Here is a 19,447-nt window from a genome sequence, read left to right as displayed (position 1 = left end):
TTGGGTGACAAAGTGGCTGCCGTTCAGCATCCTGGCAGCACAGCCCTGCTAATAGTAGCAACCTCTGCTTAATGTCCTGACGCTAATGAATTCATGGAATTAACTCTCAGAGCCGAACAAACTGATAAAGGAAACAGAATTCAAGTGTAGATTAGCAGGAATTAGATTGGTGTTTTTCTCCTATCTCACTTCTGCCTGCAATTGTTGGTGTTGTAGTGCTCAGTCGCAGACAGTCTTTAGCCGAACAGGTAATTGAACAGTACAAATCAAATGATAATGGATGAATTGTCGAGTTCTGGCGGCGGCGATTTCTTATAAAATATTTAGAAACAGAAAGGAAAACCCACTGTTTTTCCTGTGCTGCTTTAATAGTCAATGTTTTGCAACCGTTTGTATCAGCAGCTAACTGATGCTGAGCTGTGTCGGAGAGCCAGTATCACAACGTGACATCACCCATTGGCAAACACTGCACATCACAGATAGGACTTACTGCCCCTCCACAGCTTGTTTGGGCTCGGGGGCCATGGTGATAGTGACCATGTGATACTCAGACACAGAACGACAGATTAGTGACCCAGACTTAAAAACACAAGGAGCCCCCTGCTGGGTGTCACTGTCTGTCAGACCCGCTTTCTGCAATGTCCAGGTGTTTCCTCTTAGCTGTTTCATTCACTTGATAAATACTTTAGGAGTCTTCAAAGCATCCTTTATTTGTGTGATATGTAAGGTGTCTGATAAAGGACTTTGAAGCCCGGCCATCTGTGACCCACCTCCTGGAGCATCCCTTCATAAAGCAGGCCCAAGGCAAAGACATGGCTCTACAACAGCAGCTAGCTACTCTCATCCAGGAGCAGCAAGAACTGGGCTGCACAACCAAGACCAAGTAAGTCTCTTTTTGTTCTCACATCTTATTATCGCTGAGGAAATGACATAGTGCTGTGACCAAGCTGGTTGCTGTCTGTGTCGCTGCAGATGTGCTCTGACTGAGCGGTGATACTCCCTCTGTCCAGTAGGGGGCAGGATCTTCTTACACTCAGAAATGATGACGAGCCCCAGTAATGGACATTACAGTATGTGATTACAGAAAAGTTAGGGGAGCGTGACTAATTCAGAGGGAGTGATTGTGCTGAGTAACCTCAGATTAATAAATGCCATTTAGGCCAGTGGCTGTAGCAACCATCTTATGAGGATTCATTAGTATAAAGCCCTTTCTGTCCCGTGTGATTTAACCAGTAATTGAGGAAATATTCTGTTCAAATTCGACTTTGGAAAACAGATATTTCAAGAGTTCTTCCTTTCTTTTTCTTAGAATGACACATTTAAGGCTGCTTCTGCGCAGATGGAGATGGCAGCTACTATACAAGTTCCTCGATTAATAGATTTTAAGATATGGAGCGAAAGAGAGAGAGATTTCTTGAGCTTTTATTCTAAAATGTTTGAGGATGAATAGTTCACCCAGACACCCTCATGGCAGCGAATGACAGAGCGGGAAGTCTCCTGTTATTAACTGCAGATATAGTGACTTTCGCGATGCTTAATCTTCATTATAAAAGAGTTTGCTGAACCTGCCCTTGACTGAGCGTCTTGATGTTGTGCCAGCTCTGTTTACTCCCGAGAGTGTGCAGAGTCGGTGCCTGAGCCTGATCCCGAATTCCTGTCCACAGTGAAAGTGGATAATGGGATTAGGAGCTTGTAGGGCGAGAACTGGGCTCGCCTGCTTTAGTCTCTCATGCCACAGATCAGCACACAATGACTGCAGATAAGAATAAAGACATAGAGACAGAGAACTTAAAAGTAGCTGCCGTAGGTGGAATAGTGTGATTTACTTCAAAGCAGGAGAGAGGTAGAGGCTAGAGGTCTCAAGTCCTTCCCAAGAGGCACACGATGACTTGGAGGGACCACATATCGAGCATGCCACTTTATTCCTGCAATTTACACTATATTCAGAATACAGAATGAATGCAAAGGCAGAGGAGGAAACAATTCCTAACCTGAAGCTTGAATACTTTTGTTCATGATATAATTGATTATTTATTGTATAACAGAATAGATGCATCTTGTGAATGAGATATTTCATAGTTTTTTGCAGTTTCAAGTCAAGAGTGAGAAGAAGCCAGAAGTGTTTTTGGTTGCCTTTGAAATAGCTTTTAATGACAATGTGTTTAATTTCTTAATTGTCAACAAATGCTATGAAAATACCCCCAAAAAAAGGTTTAATCGGTCTCTCATTTCTTTCTGACTTGCCTACTCCAATAGGGAACCATTTCAAACAAAAGGTACTGGAATTTCGTAACAAAACCACTTGTCACTCAGCATTTTTATATACTGTTTAGGAGAGAATAGTGCATTTGTTGTGGACTATTTTTCGCTGAGGATGAATGCTTAAGAACCAGCTAAACCCACTGTTATTCATTTTTAACTTAGCCTAGTTAGGCTGCTCTTCTGCTCATGTCGGGATTAGTCGTCACAAAATATTAAAACCTAGTGACTGCCATGTGTAACTGTAACAAAAACCAACATTAGCTTGATGACATATGACCTGTTCGAAGAGTAAAAGCGGTTATAATAAATATGATTTAAATAAGATAATTGGTTGCTTTTCATTAGAAGGTGCAGCAAATGTGCACATATCTAAAGCCTATATTAATGCAAATCATTAGTTTGCACCAAGATCATTTTTACTTACTGAAGAAGAACCAGAACCAGAACCAGAACAAGAAGAAGAAGAACCTTTATTGATCCCCCGAGGGGGAAGTTCAGTTCAGTTCAGTTTTCCACTCTGTTTATGTACAAGCACATGCTTTTTTGTAGGAAATACTTTATTCACAAATGTAGCTATGCATTTACAAATAGCTGGAGCAAACCCAGTCCTTGTTGGTATGGACAGCAGCAGGAATCCGTTTGTTTGCCTTTAAAAACCAACTGTGTGCTTCATCTTTGGGGAATTGATAGTATTTTGACAATAATGAAACTGACAAATAATGAAGCCATATCAGATTTTGCTACACAGACAATACATGTTTATACGATCAATTGAGTGTTGCTTTTACTCTTTCCATTGGATGGGATGGCAGTTAGACAAGTATAGATTATCACCCACCCTCTCCTTTGTACACACTTGTTTATAGACACATAACGCTGTAGCTCTCACAGCTCTTTTTCACACACTCTCTGATCTCCCCTGAGGTTTTTCCACAGTCCCTCAGAGGCAGCTGGCTCAGCGTTGACCTCTGCCCGCTGGGGCCCATTGCAGAGTGATAGGTCAAAACACAGATGAAGTGCAATCACAGCCTGCGATAATGGGAGATGTGTCCCCCGGGAGAGCTTTAAGGGCTTCACACAAGCCTTGGAAGTGACTGGGTCTTAGATCCAACCAGTAGGACTACTGTTTCTCATTTGGTGGTCCCTTTACAGCTTTCTGAAGCATTATCATGTCCTTGGCTTCTTACAGGCACGAACGGATCAATACTCGTAAAACCCTCATAATAGAGAGCAGTCCCGATGATGATCTGGTAAACCTGGAGTTCTTAGATGAGGTAAGATTTAAAATGTTCATCAGATCATGTATTGATTAATCCAGGGTGCAGTCTACTTGATGCCATGTTTGTTTTATTCCTTCAGGAGACAATAATCAGCCACCTCCAGAAGAGGTATGATGAGCTGCAGGTGTACACTTATGTTGGCGACATCCTCATCGCTCTCAATCCTTTCCAGAATCTCAGCATCTACTCTCCTCAGGTTGGTTATGGACCAGTCACACAGATGTTCCCAGTGGTTTCCCATCACATCATCCACTGGCTGGTTTTTGTGTGTGTTTTTGTTAGGTCAGAATAAGAATTGGTTTCTTTAAATATTATAAACAGCTGATTACCAGATTTAAATTATAACAATAAAACCATGTACCCTCATTGTTAAATTAAAGGCCGGTTGCTTGTCTCTTGGGATTGCAATGTCAGTTGGTACACTTTGGTCCAGACTGAAATCGTGACGATCATTACATTTGCTACAGACATTTATGGTTCCCAGAGAATGAATTCCACTGACCTTTTTAATATTTACAACAAAAAAAGTAATAATATGATCAATAATGTGCCATCTTCCTTCTCTTAGTTCTCTAAGCTGTACCACGGAGTGAAGCGGGCCGACAACCCTCCTCACATCTTTGCTACAGCAGACGCAGCTTATCGAGGCATGGTGACGTTCTGCAAAGACCAGGTACTCTACAGAAAAATCATTTAATTAGAATGGTATTGTAACATTAATACAAATTATGATTAATATCGAGCAGATTCTTTAAAAAGGTTGTTTGTGATTTCTTCCAATAGAGGTCTAATAAGAACAAATGTATGTCCTTCTCTTTCAGTGTATCATAATCAGTGGGGAGAGCGGTGCAGGGAAAACAGAAAGTGCTCATTTGATTGTTCAACATCTCACTTTCTTGGGAAAGGTACACTAACAGTATCACCATATTTTTGTTGTTAAAAGTCTGTGTGAATACTGCAAGAATTTGGAAATGATATAAGTCTAATAATACCGGTTAATCAGAGAAGCATGTTGTTGCTCTCAGGCAAACAATCGGACGCTGCGTGAGAAGATCTTGCAGGTGAACCCCCTCGTTGAGGCCTTCGGGAACGCCTGCACGGCTATCAATGACAACTCCAGCCGCTTCGGCAAATACCTGGAGATGAAGTTCACTCCCACTGGAGCGGTCATCGGGGCCAAGATCTCCGAGTACCTGCTGGAGAAATCCAGGGTCATTAAACAGGCGATGTATGTGTTTCTCAGGTTTAGTCTCACTGCAGTTCCCTTTGTCACTCTTCTCACTTGTTTGTGTGTTTTCTCTAGGTGGGAGAAGAACTTCCACATATTTTATTACATATACGCCGGCCTTTACCACCAAGACAAGCTGAAGACCTACAGGCTGCCAGACCGGACCCCTCCCAGGTCAGCACCGCTTCATAATCCTCCTGCCTTCTTTCTACTCCCATCATGTTGTAGCATTAATATACACAGGTCTTTTTACAATGTGCATCTGCAGGTACATTGACACCCAGCACTGCAAGGTGATGCAAGACATCGTCTCTAGCAAGCTGTACACGGAGCAGTTTGATGCAATTCAGGAGTGCTTCCGAAATATCGGCTTCACTGAGGAGGTACTTTCAAACTCAATCAAAAGATTGTATTTGGATGCAGAAAAAAATGAGAATTTAAATAAGGAATGAAATGCTCTAATATGTTTTTTGTTCTTGTTTTTTTAGGAGGTCAACTCTGTTTACAGAATTCTCTCGGCCATTTTGAACACCGGCAATATTGAATTTGCCTCCATCACATCCGAACACCAGACAGATAAGAGTGAAGTGCCTAACTCAGAGGCCTTAGACAACGGTGAGATTTAAAATTAGACAATGTGTTTGTAATACTTAGAAACACTATTCTTTTAGTAGGTTTAAATGTTTCCCTGAAGAGAAAAAAGGTTTTGTGATGAGATTTAGGTGAAGGACACAATCTATTGATTTCAATCTCTGCATTCTAAATTGCCATCCTTCTCAGCAGAAAACACATCCTTGGTATTATATTCGAGCAATGTGTTCACAGGTCTCTATGTGATTGATTTATGTTGTGTAATGAATTTTGTTTTATGTCATCGTTCTTGTGTGACACATGAAGACAGTTAATGGATGTCACATAAGCCTTTATCGCCGCTTTAATGTTCAATTCACCAAATAAACAATAATCATATCTTGTTACCCAGGAAATAGGGAAACCTTTCTGAATGCAGTTGTCACTATAATGTATCCAAAAGCTCACAGCCCCTCTCTATTTACATAAAATAATGTAAAGCAGCCAAGACACAGTAAGAGCTTATTTGTATGCTAATGAAAAAGACAGATGAGCTCTTGATTATCAAACTCGTCTTTTCTCTCAGCTGCGTCTCTCCTAAGCATCGGCCCTGAGGAACTCCAGGAGGCTCTGACCTCGCAGTGTGTCGTCACCAGGGGCGAGACCATCATCCGCACCAACACCGTGGACAAGGCCGCGGACGTCCGGGACGCCATGTCCAAGGCCCTGTACGGACGCCTCTTCAGCTGGATAGTGAACCGCATCAACTCCCTGCTGCAGCCTGACATGAATATCTGGTGAGTGTGTTCTGGTGACGAACATCTGTGTGGACGTTCACCGTTACTCTCTCTTCTTCCATTAGCTGGAGTGATCTCGCAGAGTTTCTGCAAATCTCTGTTGACCTTTATGGAAGACTGCAGAGGTAGATGCAAACATGCAGAGGAGAATATCAATGGGCAAACACAAGACAAGCAAAAGAAGTTTCATACATTTTTGATACAGAGTTGCGTGTGGAGAAAATAATGTTAAGATGATTAAAAAGACTTCAGAGAGACTGCAGATAGGCTGTTCATTGATCCAAAAGAATTCCTTCATAAATATGAGCGTTGACTGTCAAGGAGTCGTCTCGCAGAGATGTACAAAAGCCGGAGTTACTGTCGGCAATCCAGTCATCTTTGCCGTTTCCTTATTGCCACTAACTAAGCACGGGCTAAAGGTGACCTCTACATTCAGCGGGTAATGACTGATCATGAATAGTAGCAGCTGCGAGCACTGAATATGAAATGCAGGGTGTTCAGTCTTCATGCTGTGTTGTAGAAATAAGTATTGTTTGTGCAGATATTGAAAATGGCTGGAGGTTAAATCGATACAAACGAAAATAAAACCATTTATGAAGCTCTGACTTTTTGAAAGCTGATGTTTATGATTTCTCACCAGACTCCTAGGCTGTCCAAAGCAGACTCTGTATTTGGGTTGAACTTGGATTATCATTAAAGATTTATCAATTAATATTCCTGCTGGGGATTTGCTTGTTCCGTAACATAGAAGAATAATTTGGTTTGTCCCCTTTTCCTCCTTTGAAGTGCCGCTGAGAGTGGCATGAATGTGGGAATCCTGGACATCTTTGGATTTGAAAACTTCAAGAAAAACTCGTTTGAACAGTTGTGCATCAACATCGCAAACGAGCAGATCCAGTTTTACTTCAACCAGCATATATTTGCCCTCGAACAGGTGAGTTTGACTTACACAGGGATGTCATTATTATAACATGGGTACATAAATGTTGCTTAGACATGTTATGTATCCGCACAACACCCCTCAGCAATAAGACTGTATAACAACATTCCCATTAAAAACAATTATAGAAATCATTCATTTTAGTATTATTTCTTGTGTTTTCACATCCATCCTCTCAGAGATGCTCTCAGCATAAACACTTTGCTTTCAGCCAGGCTGTGATGTGTAAAGAATTGTTTTTACCGCAATGCACCACCAAATTAAATTCTTAATTGATTTAATGGAGTTGTTTACCCTAAAGTGAGGGAAGTCCCTTGATGGAAATGGGACTTTACTTCTAAAAGAAAAACCAGTTAAGAAAGAGCAATTGTATTAATATCGCCCATTTACTGCTAAGTTACATTTAATGCTTTATTGAGGCATGATTTCACACATAAAATCTGACAATACTCTTTCCCATTCATGTTTATTTGCCTCTCCAAAATCTGAACTGGAAGCAACATTTAGCATTTAGACATTCATTACAGCAGTGATCATTGAAAATAAGTCCCTTTAAACCCGTGGAAATGTTTCCCTTCTATAAACAAGTGCGAGCTGCCCCTGATGAAGGGCTGGTGCTCTGTGGGAAAGGAATTTTTATTTGGTGTTTTCCGTCTCGCTGTACACAGAAACTGATTATTCTGAGTTAATGACTTAAACATGAGGACGGTTTAGATCCATTGGTTCCACTTTATTAGTAAAATATATATTTAAAACAACTTTTTGATCCAAAATGAAATAGATGCAATAATATGATATGACTGGGTTATTTGCAAAGTGAAATTAATTATGAATAAAGTGGCTCTATTTGTTACTTCAGAGCTGTTCTGTTTTATGCAATGAAAGACTGTATTATGCTGTGAACTTCAGCAATAGACACACTGAGCCGCCGCCGCCGCAGCTGTTTGGTTTTGTTGATTAGAAACTATTTTTCCCCCCACACATGCACAAATCATATTTAGCCCAGATTGTTTAATTGGGTCATTTAGAGAAATCATTAACTAGATTGTTATACATACACTGGCTCTAATTAGATGGAGTATCAGAGCGAGGGGGTGGATGCCAGCCTGGTGGAGTACGAGGACAACAGGCCCATCCTGGACATGTTCCTGCAGAAGCCCATGGGGCTGCTGTCCCTGATGGACGAGGAGAGCCGCTTCCCTCAGGCCTCGGATCAGACACTAGTGGGTGAGCCTGGAGCAAACATGAATAAAATAAACATGAGAGGTCAGAGGTCACTTCTTCTTTAAATGTCGCTGCAGCTCATGCCACACTAGAAACCTTAAATCATCCCTACCTCTACTGCTCAAAGCATTTTGTAACTTTAACTTGTTTTGTCTTTCTCATTTCTTTCCAACAGATAAATTTGAGGACAATCTACGCTGCAAGTACTTCACCATACCAAAACGTGTGGAGCTTTGTTTTGGGATTCAGCATTATGCAGGAAAGGTATAATATAGGTTTTACATCCAAGCAACAAATAACCTACAACTGTGACAGTTAGCCCTGTGTTACCAATATTTAATATGAGCAATATCTATTACACTATCGGATATTTGTTGAGTATAGTTTGTTCTCTTGTATGCCAGTTCTAACGAGAAATATCCATTTTATAGACAATATAGTAGCTGACTCTAGTCAATATAGTTCAAGTTTTCTAAATGCCTGTCACAAATGCCACTTGATTTAATAAATAAAAAGAAAAAAATAAGTGTTTTTTCAGCAAAAGTGACAAACCAGATTGGCATTTTAAAATGTAAGCGACATTTTGTGTGTGCCTTGTGTCCAACTCGACAGGTAATGTACAACGTGGACGGTTTCCTGGAGAAGAACAGAGACACTCTTCCTGTGGACATCGTCGTAGTTCTGAGAACATCAGAGGACAAACTTCTGCAGCAGCTGTTCTCCAGCCCCTTAACTAAAACAGGTAGATCAGCCCTTAACGGGGACATTATTCTACATCCAACCACAAAGGATATGCTAATGAAAACTTTTCTTCCAGACAAACTATTGTTAACAATGCCGGGTTCCCACTGTATTACTCTGTGAATTGTGCTTGTGTCTATGCTTCTGTGAGTGTTCAGGTAAGTGGGTTTCTTAAAGACGGGGCTCCCAGGCATCTCGTGGTCCCCCTTCATTTCAAGCCTCTGTGTGCCGTGCTCGGGTAAATCTGCAGTCTCTATTATCTCTTGAGAGGCTCAGCTCTCTGCACGGCGCTCTGTTTTTATTTTCCACTAAGCTGTCCCTCTTGGTTACTCACTGCTGAATGCTATCTACAGATTGTGGGTGCAGCGGGATATTTTTATGATAAGGTTTCTAAATACCCAGGGGATGAAGAAACAGTATTTACAGAATACAAAAGCAACTCTTCCCACCTCTTTTCTGTTGGTTAAATGAAGGTAGAGTAATGTGCTCGTCATTAGCCTTGGCTGAGGCCTTCTGGTCACTTGACTTAGCTGGAATGCTAATAGATGTGTTAAGTTATCAGATTCCCACTTCCTACTTTATTTCAGCTAAGCCACATTATGTGTTTCACTTCCTTTTATGGGGACCTGTAAATGCCTGCTTTCAGTCCCTGTGGCATTAAAAGGAGCTTCAATTCACAATAGGCACCTTAGCTGAGGCTCCAGAAGAAATCTTCGGGATGTGTCTGTAAACTTCAATTGCAGGTTGTGCACAAGGGAGCCTTCAGCCACTTCCTTTCTGCAATTAACGGCTTCAGAGAAGTACACTCAGTGAACACCTCATTTAATGCACAAAGGCACTGAGTATATACTGAGATGTGCTGTAATGTTTACTGCTGCTGTCCAGGAGATCTAAAAGCTTCTTTATTTCCTTTTTGTTCCACTGCACTTTGTCTGTCCTGCCATTCAGACTGGAGCATCAAGTTAATGTGATGATTTGTCACAGAAATACACTGTTACTGCGTTCTGCAGTTTGAGCCTGTTTATCCTAAAAAGCTCTCCAAATGCCTCACAGTAATTATAAAGATCTTTTTTTAACATGTGCATGTAAAGACAGCAATATGCTGGCAGTTATCACTCTGTTATTGCTTTGGAGTTGGAGGTCCAATGCTTTTATTGCAGTTTGTGGAACAGCTGATCATCTAATCAGATAAAAGCTATGAAACGTTCTGCTCCGGCTTATCATTCTGGAAAAGATGGAGCGCCTTTTAAAGTGAGATACAGTATATCATAAGAAAATTATAAATCTATTCTTCGGGGTAAAATTTGTGGGGGGATTTAATTTGCATTTTACTTCACATTATAGATTCACTGTTATCTGTGAAATTACCATTATCTAGGGGGATCTGATGGAAATCTGTTTTACACCAGGGTGGTTTCACACTCTGGGTCTCCTTCTCAGAGTGTCACCACTAGGGGACACCCTCGTAGACCTGCAACCGACACTGATGAGAGTAAAACAATGCATCTGGGATGACAACCTACACACTTACATGCAGTGAATGTTAATGTCTCTGCTGGCACACGCATTTCAAATAGTGCAACGATACAGGCACTGTCTGTAATCCACATTTTTCCCCTCCATGTTATATTTGTTTAAATACGTTTAAAACAGGCAATCCACATTGATATTTCAGTAGACTACTCATTCATTTCACAGTGCATATTGGCAATGTGATGAGAATCGATGCAGTTCATGTTTGGAAATCAGGAGGGCCACAGAAAGTGAAAAGCTCCCAGGCGGTGAATGGCGAGGCCACTTGAGCCCTGCAGAATGTGGGTCCTTGAGGCCTGGACATATGGTGGTGTTTTGTCCGAGGAAGTAGGATGTATTTGCACGGACACATTCATTAGAGCCAGGGCCTTCCCCAGATCACGGGGATCACAGTGTTTGAGTTGGCTCGGCTCAGTCGGGCCTACCAGGGCCTAGGCAGCCTGTGGTCACAGTGTGTGTCTCTGTGTGTGTGTGTGTGTGTGTGTGTGTGTGTGTGTGTGTGTGTGTGTGTGTGTGTGTGTGTGTGTGTGTGTGTGTGTGTGTGTGTGTGTGTGTGTGTGTGTGTGTGTGTGTGTGTGTGTGTGTGTGTGTGTGTGTGTGTGTGTGTGTGTGTGTGTGTGTGTGTGTGTGTGTGTGTGTGTGTGTGTGTGTGTGCAGATGTGCTGTGCTACAAGCAGCACAGCCAGGCAGCCCTCCGGCTACACACACACACACACACACACACACACACACACACACACACACACACACACACACACACACACACACACACACAGCTATTCGAGACTGCCATTCCTTTGTCAGAGCACAATGAAAATGGAGAATGAGCAGTGCTGTGATGTATGCTCAAAGAAAGTTAGGTTTCAGAGAGTGGCTAGACCAATACTATGAATTAAAATATGTAATGAATGATATATGTAAAAAAAAAGACTGTTATGAGCAAGACAGCATTATACTTGTAACTTGCATATGCCTGCTGAGCATATGACTACATGTGGCAAAATGTACAAAGAGCTATATACAGTAGATGCAGATATATTTTAAGGCCTAATCCATTGATGGATTTTAGTTTCGAGCATCAGATATTCTCTCCTGGATTATAGTATTTCTACTAATTTAAGATGACTTGATTAAAAATCTGCCTCAGAAGATATTGTTTATCAGATCGAAAAATCCTCCCCAAGATTTGATGTATTCATGCGGTTCTTGTGAGAGTTAATCTGTGGTTTGAGAAACCCTCATAAAGCCATGAGAAAGCAGACAACCATGACTTAAATCTGTCTCATTAAGGAGGGAAAAGTGAATGTTGTGATTGAATGTGGCTTTAATGTGTGTTTGTTGGCAGTTAAATCAAGTACTGTCATTTTGATGTGCTTTTTAAAAGATGTTTTACTAGTGTTGCTAATGAGCTGCAGATTAATATTTAACATACAACATGTGAATAGTAAGATTTTATGCAAAACCCAGCAGCATATGAAGTAGTTAAAAATCATCTTAGTGATCAATTTAAAATGACATTATATAATGATACAACACTGGCATTTTGCTTCCAATACTAACATGTTTAGATTCAGGGCTTTCACTTATTGCAGCAGGTTTTTTTTTTATTGTGCTATTGCTACTTTGGCTTAAATGTACAATCTCTAAGATTTTTGTTTCATTGTCTTTGGCATCGCCAACGTTCAGCAGTAATAGGTGCTATTTTCTGGATCTCACTTCCTAGAGATTACTGCTTGTGATTTTTCGCGGGAATGTCGCCAATTAATAAGTGGGAAATTGGCTCAATGACCATTGTGTTACCTCATTTGGCGTTAGTTTTACTGAACAAAAAATCTAAAATCAGGATTATTACCTAAAATGTCAGGATCTAAGTACCTCTTTAGTTTGAGTAAAATGTAGACATATAATGTACGCCCATCAGTGTCCTCAATCTTAGGCCTCACATTTCTTGTAAGTGACAAGATTTCTTTTTGTAATTTACAGAATCAGAATCGGTTTTATTACCAAGTAGTTTTACACATACGAGGAATTTGCTTTGGTATACTTTTGTTTTACAATTGTTCCTCTGACAGTTAACAAACCAAGGTCCACAACATTCTCCTGTGAAATATCAGGGGTTATAAGTTCAAGTCCGTAACGAATACTGAACAATTTACATTTTTTGTATCATCTTCACATGAAGCCGCAGTTCTGCCGTCTCCCTCTGTCCCCCCATTCATGTCGGGGAATGCTCCTGTGTGGAAATGACAGGCTTCTCCCTGGGATTTGACACATTTGGCTCTTTGTTCTCTGGCAGTCGAAGCTTGTTTTCATCCCAGTGGGCAGACAGTCTTTCACTAGACTTCCACACACTCTCACTACCAAAAGAGACACTCACCAAGTATTACTTTTGTTCAATTTCTCCCCTAATCGTGGTATTGGAGAATGTTTTGAGTCAGCAGTGGGATTTTTGTCGGGCCCGCACATCAATAGCGAGGAGCCAGCTCTCCTAAGTCACATGGTACAACATCCTTTGATAAATGCAACACTGTGTTGTGTCACTAAAAGCCAATTACACCATGCTTTTTATGATTGATCTGCTCTGACAGTAGTGGATGGCATTTAAATCAACAGCCCCCGGAGCCATCTCTAGGCATAAACGGTGGTGGTTATGGAGGGTGGGAAGGGTGGCGGGGGGTTATGGGTGCTTTAATCTCATTTGCTTGGGTGCTGAGTTGAGTTTCTAGATCACATGTTTTCAAAAAGAGAGCGGGAGAGCGGCGGAGATATCCAGCAAGCCTCTGCTCACTCAGCTCGGGAAGGCTGCTCTCTCTTACAACTTTGATTGTCCCCCGTGTCGACAGCTCGATCCACAGCTTCTGAAGTACAAGGCGCACACTGGCACTCATAAAAGCATGCAGGGAGGTGTCATATTGAACGCCGGATTGCTTTTTAATCCCAAGCACATTGACTATTCTTGTCAATAGAACCCCAATACAACTGCCAGCTTGAGCTTTTTTTTTTCCTACAGGATTCTTGCTGGGCTTAATTTTCAAAGTGAACGCACAGATGCCAAGGAAGGCTTTTTCTCTTTCTAGCCCCCCCCCCACACCCCTCCCCACACCCCACTCTGTGTTTGTCCTGGATGTCCATGCCAAGAGCAACATGCGTGAAGCAGAAACGATCAGTGGGACACTCCTCCACCGCCTGTTTCTCAAGACTGAGTGACCTGATGGGAAATATCCCCTCCCCCCCACACCCCCCACCTGCCTCTCTCTTAATTTGTATGCCTACTATACTAAAACTCTTCCTCTCTCTTTTTTATTTTCATCTTATTTCTATTTAAGAGCACTGACAAAAGTATGAAAAAGCCTCGAACTATAAGTAGAAACACATGTGGCCTTTTGTAGTCTTCCCCTTTCTCGCTCGTCTCTGTGTTTGAATAATTATAACCCACATCATTAGACAAGATCCTCTCTGTATCTAAATGAGAAGGTCTTCTTTCAGGCCGGACATCACAGGTGCTCCCTTGGTTTCATGTCTCTGGAGACGGAAATCTTTGAGAATACTGACTATTAACCCATGCTCTAATCATCTAGTCAGGAGGGGGTTTGAAGCCCGCCAGAAGAATGAATTAATACGACCCGCCAAGGAATATATGAAGAAAGCAGTGAGTGTCCATTTGCAAGGCTTAGGTACAACTGTCATAGTTTCTCTCACCGCGGCGCAGCGCCTTCATCTCCCCTTGATGGTGTCATGGAAGTGAGAGGCGTGAAAGCACAGTGACACTCCGTGAGCTCGTTCCACTCGCAGCCGCTAATTCATCATGACAAATGTGCTCAGATGATCTGGCCCAGCAGCACTAATGGGGAGAGGAGCGAGCACACTTCATTTGCACAAGACCCACTCCAATTAATCCATCCAGCTTTACTCTGGGCTAATTGGAGCGGGGCCCTCCCTGCCTGTGTGCTGGTAATATACCCGACACAGTTTAACGGCTCCTGTTCTCAAAGATCATACTTTTTTGTGTGTGTGTGTGTTTTTGTGTTTATTGTGCTGGAGGGGCATTTGGAGGATTTAAAATGTGTCCCTGTGATGCTGAACACAAGGCCCTCTCACTAACATGTGTTCATAATGAGCAATTAACTACCCATATGTCCATGTTATCATATTTTACACTTTTCTTTCTTGTATTTTTAGGTTGAGATTCAAAACCTGTGGATACTCTGACAAACACAATATTAAAAAAAATAAAAATACATATTTAAATGTGACAGGAAATCTTGAATTGATATGTTTACCAAATCCAAAATATATTAATCGCAGAATAAATAAGTAGATAAATAAATACAAATTAACAGATCACTGTCAAATGCTAAAAGCAGTATCATCATCACGAGCTTAAAAGACTGTTTGAGTCCTTTTGAAGCTCTCTCACATGTTTTGACTACTGCTGTGTGTGTGTGTGTGTGTGTGTGTGTGTGTGTGTGTGTGTGTGTGTGTGTGTGTGTGTGTGTGTGTGTGTGTGTGTGTGTGTGTGTGTGTGTGTGTGTGTGTGTGTGTGTGTGTGTGTGTGTGTGTGTGTGTGTGTGTGTGTGTGTGTGTGTGTGTGTGTGTGTGTGTGTGTGTGTGTGTGTGTGTGTGTTTCCTAAGACGCCACATTGCCTTGGCTCACTATGAGACCTTTGGCACAAGTTGGACGTTCTTTGTCTAAAGTTAGAAGTGGTCTGGTTGGTAATTAATCCATCATAAATTGATTTTGATCTCTCCAGTGTTTGATTGATGCTTCTAATGCTCACTTGATAGTACAGAGGCCTCTGATAAAGCCACGCGCTGATCCAGTGTTTAAGTTTTTGGCTCGTTGTCAGACTGGTCCTGAACAACTGACGTGAGTCTTGAAATTGTAAAGCAGAAGCCGACTTTATATTAGCATTTTCCAACTTTGTCTGTGTGCGGTAGAAAATCTAGAACAATTGTTGGCCTGTCACTTCAGCTTTATCTTAAAAAACGTACAAAGGTTTTCCTCCTTGCCATACACGGCTGCTTGGGTAACGCTGCCTCCTGTGTCTGCAGACGTATTTTTCTAAAGGTGTGTGTGGCACATCTGTGCAGCTATTGTTTATTCATGGAGTAAACCCTTTGAAATGTGTTAAGATACTTCCCACTCATTATAAAAATCCTGCCACCCATGGATTAGGACTTTGATGTCACCAATCCTGCTTCAAAGGCTTCTTTCACTGCTATTAATCACAGTTTAGCCTCTGAAGATATAGCCAGAGAAAACATTTGGACATCTTGTGCAGAAACTTTGAAATGTTCAGACTGTCTTGCATATGCTATGTTCATATCCTTTCCGCTGTGTGTGGGGCTGTTGGACTGCTGTGCACGCAGCTGCACTCCTGAGTCCATGGGACTCAGCTCAGATTTAGACTCCCTCTGAACTGTCTCTAATACTATGCTTCAGTATGAACCTCACTGTTCACTTTGTTTTTCTTAATATCTTGCATATTGAAAAAGAAAATCACCACAAAGATTTTCCTGTGTCTCCATGTTTGATAGTTCAATAATCATTCCTTCTTTTTATTTCACACAACTTGTTTAAAGCTTTAAATAAGAGCTGACACTACCACTCGTGACTGTTTTCGATGTTTGAAACAGGAAATCTGGCGACGTCCAGAGCCCGGGTCACCGCTGCCTCCAGATCTCTGCCCCCCCAGCTCGGTTCAGGGCGCACCAAGGTGAGGCTCCTGTAGCACAAATCCTCACACCTGAGAACTTCATGTTTTTTTATTTGTTGCTCAAAGGCATTGCACCATAAGAACCCCAGTAAAAAAAAACTTGTGCTGTGAAGCGTACCCAGATTAATTGACTACCCTGTTATGTTTGCTGCGTTGCTTGTGGTGATGTAGAATCGCCATCTGGCATTTAGTGTCTACGGCATAAAAGTGTTTTTCAGACTAACTAACTATTGTTTTTAATTGGCACTAAAGAGTTGGGGGGAAAAAGTAGGTCCTCCAAAATAAGCTTATAATTTCATGAACATGCTTTATTAAGAGGGCAGGGTAGTTTCAGGAGTCTAATCCACAATCATTCTTCAGGTGGCAAGCCTCAAAGCTCAAAGCAGTACACTGTAAATATTATATTTACGTCAAAATGTATTTATATATCTTGTTCATACTGAGATTCTGAAAGCAGAATGTCTTGGTTTCACAAACACTACAATGTGTTTTACCGCAAGAAAGATGGCCAGAATGTTTCTTTCCAACTTTCTTCACTCCCACTACAATGTTTTCATTTCACTGCGTCTGTTTTTCTTTATTTAAGGGGAAGCATTTGGTCAAATCATAATGTCTCCAAGATATGAATCATATTTTGGAATTATAAGTAGTTTTCTCTTTGTCCAAAAATGAAGAAAACGTTTTGACATTATGATTTACTGTGGAAAACCCCTTAAAGGTGAATTTCAGCTTCTTGTCTATCTACTTCTCTTCTTCCTTTACTTGCATGATATTCGCCGACCCGTGCTGGCTCAAAGTCTCCAAAATACCTGTTGAAGGTAAGACCTAATAGTAATAGAAATATAGTAAATGGGTCAAAAAGATGTTTCTCAGTCAGTTACAATTAGCAACCTTTTTTTGGGAAATGCACAAGTTATTTAAATCAACTCGTCATCATTGTAATCCAAACTGAAACTTTATTTATCTTTCTCTAACTTTGAATTCTGTGCAGCTTCCTTCCTCCGACATCAATCACCGTCTTGTATTTGGAAAATGTAAATCATGTCTTTTGAAGTATTTTTTCACGCAGCAACAAATGTGTGTTATTAAAGTAAACAACTGCTCTGTAGAGTATCTTCCTAGATTATAGAAATACTTAATGCGCAACAAACAGATGCCAAAACTTTCCTGAACTTGCCTTTAGCACATACTCAGTGTTCTTGGAACATAAAGGGTTTCTTTAGCACAACCCAATGTGATTGATGTGATATGTATGCCTCATGTTCTCAGGAGAAAGTTGACACAAATTGACAAGTTACCAGTATGCCCAGATTAAAGCAGAGTGACGGTTGTTAGAGTAGTGGAAGTGAGTCCTCCATAACCATTTGTACTTCTGTGTGATCTCCTTTCAAAACACCAGTGTCAAAGCCTCCGATTCCTGTCTTCGTGTAACCCAGAGAACGTTTGACGTACTTTTCTTTCTCTTCACTTGGGTAGAATAAAGAATTAAGATATGCACTTTGCTACGTAGACTTACCATAAAATATCTATTGCATCATTAATTTTGATGAAGCCATGAACTGCTAAGGCCATTAGAAAGCTTATATTGTGTCCTCGTTAATCCGTCGTCGTCGTCGTCGTCGGGATGACTGTCTGCTCGGTGACGGCTGGTCTCATTTCTCAGAATGCTCTGCAATTTTCCCATGCCCCAAAGCAGTGCAGACTTATTCTCTAGATTGTTAGCTTTAAGTGCTTATGGGGCTATGTTATACAGACGGCACAGTTAGTACAGCTGTGTATTCCCAACTGGCCCATTTAGAGGAAGGAGACCTGATGTAAAATACCTTTCTCTCTACTTCAGTCAGGTTGCAAACAAACTGAATCTTATTTGAGTCTGCTGCTCTTTGCCTGAGTCTGGCCTGTTTATCAATGCATCGTGTTCATGCTGGATGTTTGTGTTGAGGTGGACACCATGGAGATGATGCGTCACCCTGAAGAAACCACCAACATGAGGAGACAGACTGTAGCCTCCTATTTCCGTGTATGTGTTTCATTTGTTCTGCTTCCTCTCAGTCTGACAACAAGCAACAGTTTGGACACAGTAGGAATCCGTTTTTTAAACAAACACACAGACTGTTTCACGATTTATCAGAAATATATATATATATATGTATTACTCTTTAAAAGAAAAAGGAATAATGACAGAACTCTGCAAATGTCAACAAAGTGACATTGTTAGATTAAATTAGCCTAAATCTTTTTATGGAAATGCTTGAATCAGATCAGGTGTCTCTATTTAAGATGGATTTCAATGTTATAGATTATAAATTAGAATCGGCTAACCTATATCTTTTTGTATGTCCCACTCGTGGAGATGGAACGCCACACATTTTGTAAGAAAAAATAAGTAGTTGTGATTTTTCGTATGGTTATAATATGTTGACAAACAATCACAGCAGGTGTTTTTTAACATTTGCATAATAAGTAAAGCAAAAACTACACAAGAAATTCCTCAATTATTTTGCAATTTAGAAAAGGAACTTCTAATCTGCTAATTTAGTTTTGATTTAGTCATTATATTATGAGAAAGGAAAGTCATAGGCCTAATTAATCATGTCAATTACTTTTCAGTTTAGAATATATAAAACACCTCTATGTCTGGCAAAAAGTAAAAGGGTAGATCTCCATAACTGAACATACACCTTTGCACTGTGACAATATGAAGACATGTGATAACTGGTCTTTGTTTGTCCTTGTTCTCTTCCCGCTGCTTATCATTGTCTCCTCGTGTGTCTGCAGTACTCTCTGATGGACTTGCTGTCTAAGATGGTGGTGGGTCAGCCACACTTTGTGCGCTGCATCAAACCAAACGATGACAGGCAGGCGCTACGATTCAGCAAGGAGAGGGTGATGGTGCAGCTGCGCTACACGGGGATCCTGGAGACAGTGAACATCCGTCGCCAAGGATACTCCCACCGCATCCTGTTTGAAGAGTTTGTCAACAGGTAGGAGCGTTGTAAGACAGGCAGCACCTACGCTCTGCAGCATGTGTGCAGCACAGCCCCAGAGATAGAGCAGAACAAGTGAGCTGTGCTCTGCATCACACAAAAACACGGGTTCTTTAATGAGATAGGGGTACAAGTCGAGCAGAGCAAGAGGCGGACTAATTGGCAGTC

General features: G+C 41.2%; 1 protein-coding gene across 3 annotated transcripts in view; it reads left to right on the top strand.

Moving 5' to 3' along the window:
• myo3b (myosin IIIB) overlaps positions 1 to 19,447 on the top strand; it is a gene marked incomplete at its 3' end in the record, with an annotated part of 60,414 nt that overhangs the window by 16,334 nt on the left and 24,633 nt on the right. For 2 of the 3 annotated variants that reach the window (XM_079663985.1, XM_079663982.1), the window contains 18 exons: positions 728 to 883; positions 3,452 to 3,536; positions 3,622 to 3,738; positions 4,111 to 4,215; positions 4,364 to 4,447; positions 4,568 to 4,770; positions 4,846 to 4,944; positions 5,039 to 5,153; positions 5,259 to 5,385; positions 5,927 to 6,137; positions 6,924 to 7,071; positions 8,151 to 8,304; positions 8,477 to 8,565; positions 8,914 to 9,043; positions 16,213 to 16,292; positions 17,090 to 17,110; positions 18,235 to 18,312; positions 19,071 to 19,276. In XM_079663985.1, the coding sequence (XP_079520111.1) occupies positions 728 to 883; positions 3,452 to 3,536; positions 3,622 to 3,738; positions 4,111 to 4,215; positions 4,364 to 4,447; positions 4,568 to 4,770; positions 4,846 to 4,944; positions 5,039 to 5,153; positions 5,259 to 5,385; positions 5,927 to 6,137; positions 6,924 to 7,071; positions 8,151 to 8,304; positions 8,477 to 8,565; positions 8,914 to 9,043; positions 16,213 to 16,292; positions 17,090 to 17,110; positions 18,235 to 18,312; positions 19,071 to 19,276 (2,208 nt within the window). The remainder of the gene's footprint in view (positions 1 to 727; positions 884 to 3,451; positions 3,537 to 3,621; positions 3,739 to 4,110; positions 4,216 to 4,363; positions 4,448 to 4,567; positions 4,771 to 4,845; positions 4,945 to 5,038; positions 5,154 to 5,258; positions 5,386 to 5,926; positions 6,138 to 6,923; positions 7,072 to 8,150; positions 8,305 to 8,476; positions 8,566 to 8,913; positions 9,044 to 16,212; positions 16,293 to 17,089; positions 17,111 to 18,234; positions 18,313 to 19,070; positions 19,277 to 19,447) is intronic. The other variant, XM_079663984.1, reaches the window with a different exon arrangement.

The sequence above is a fragment of the Notothenia rossii genome, assembly GCF_949606895.1.
Source record: "Notothenia rossii genome assembly, chromosome: 2".
NCBI lineage: Eukaryota > Metazoa > Chordata > Actinopteri > Perciformes > Nototheniidae > Notothenia > Notothenia rossii.
This window is presented reverse-complemented; position numbering and strand designations above follow the sequence as displayed.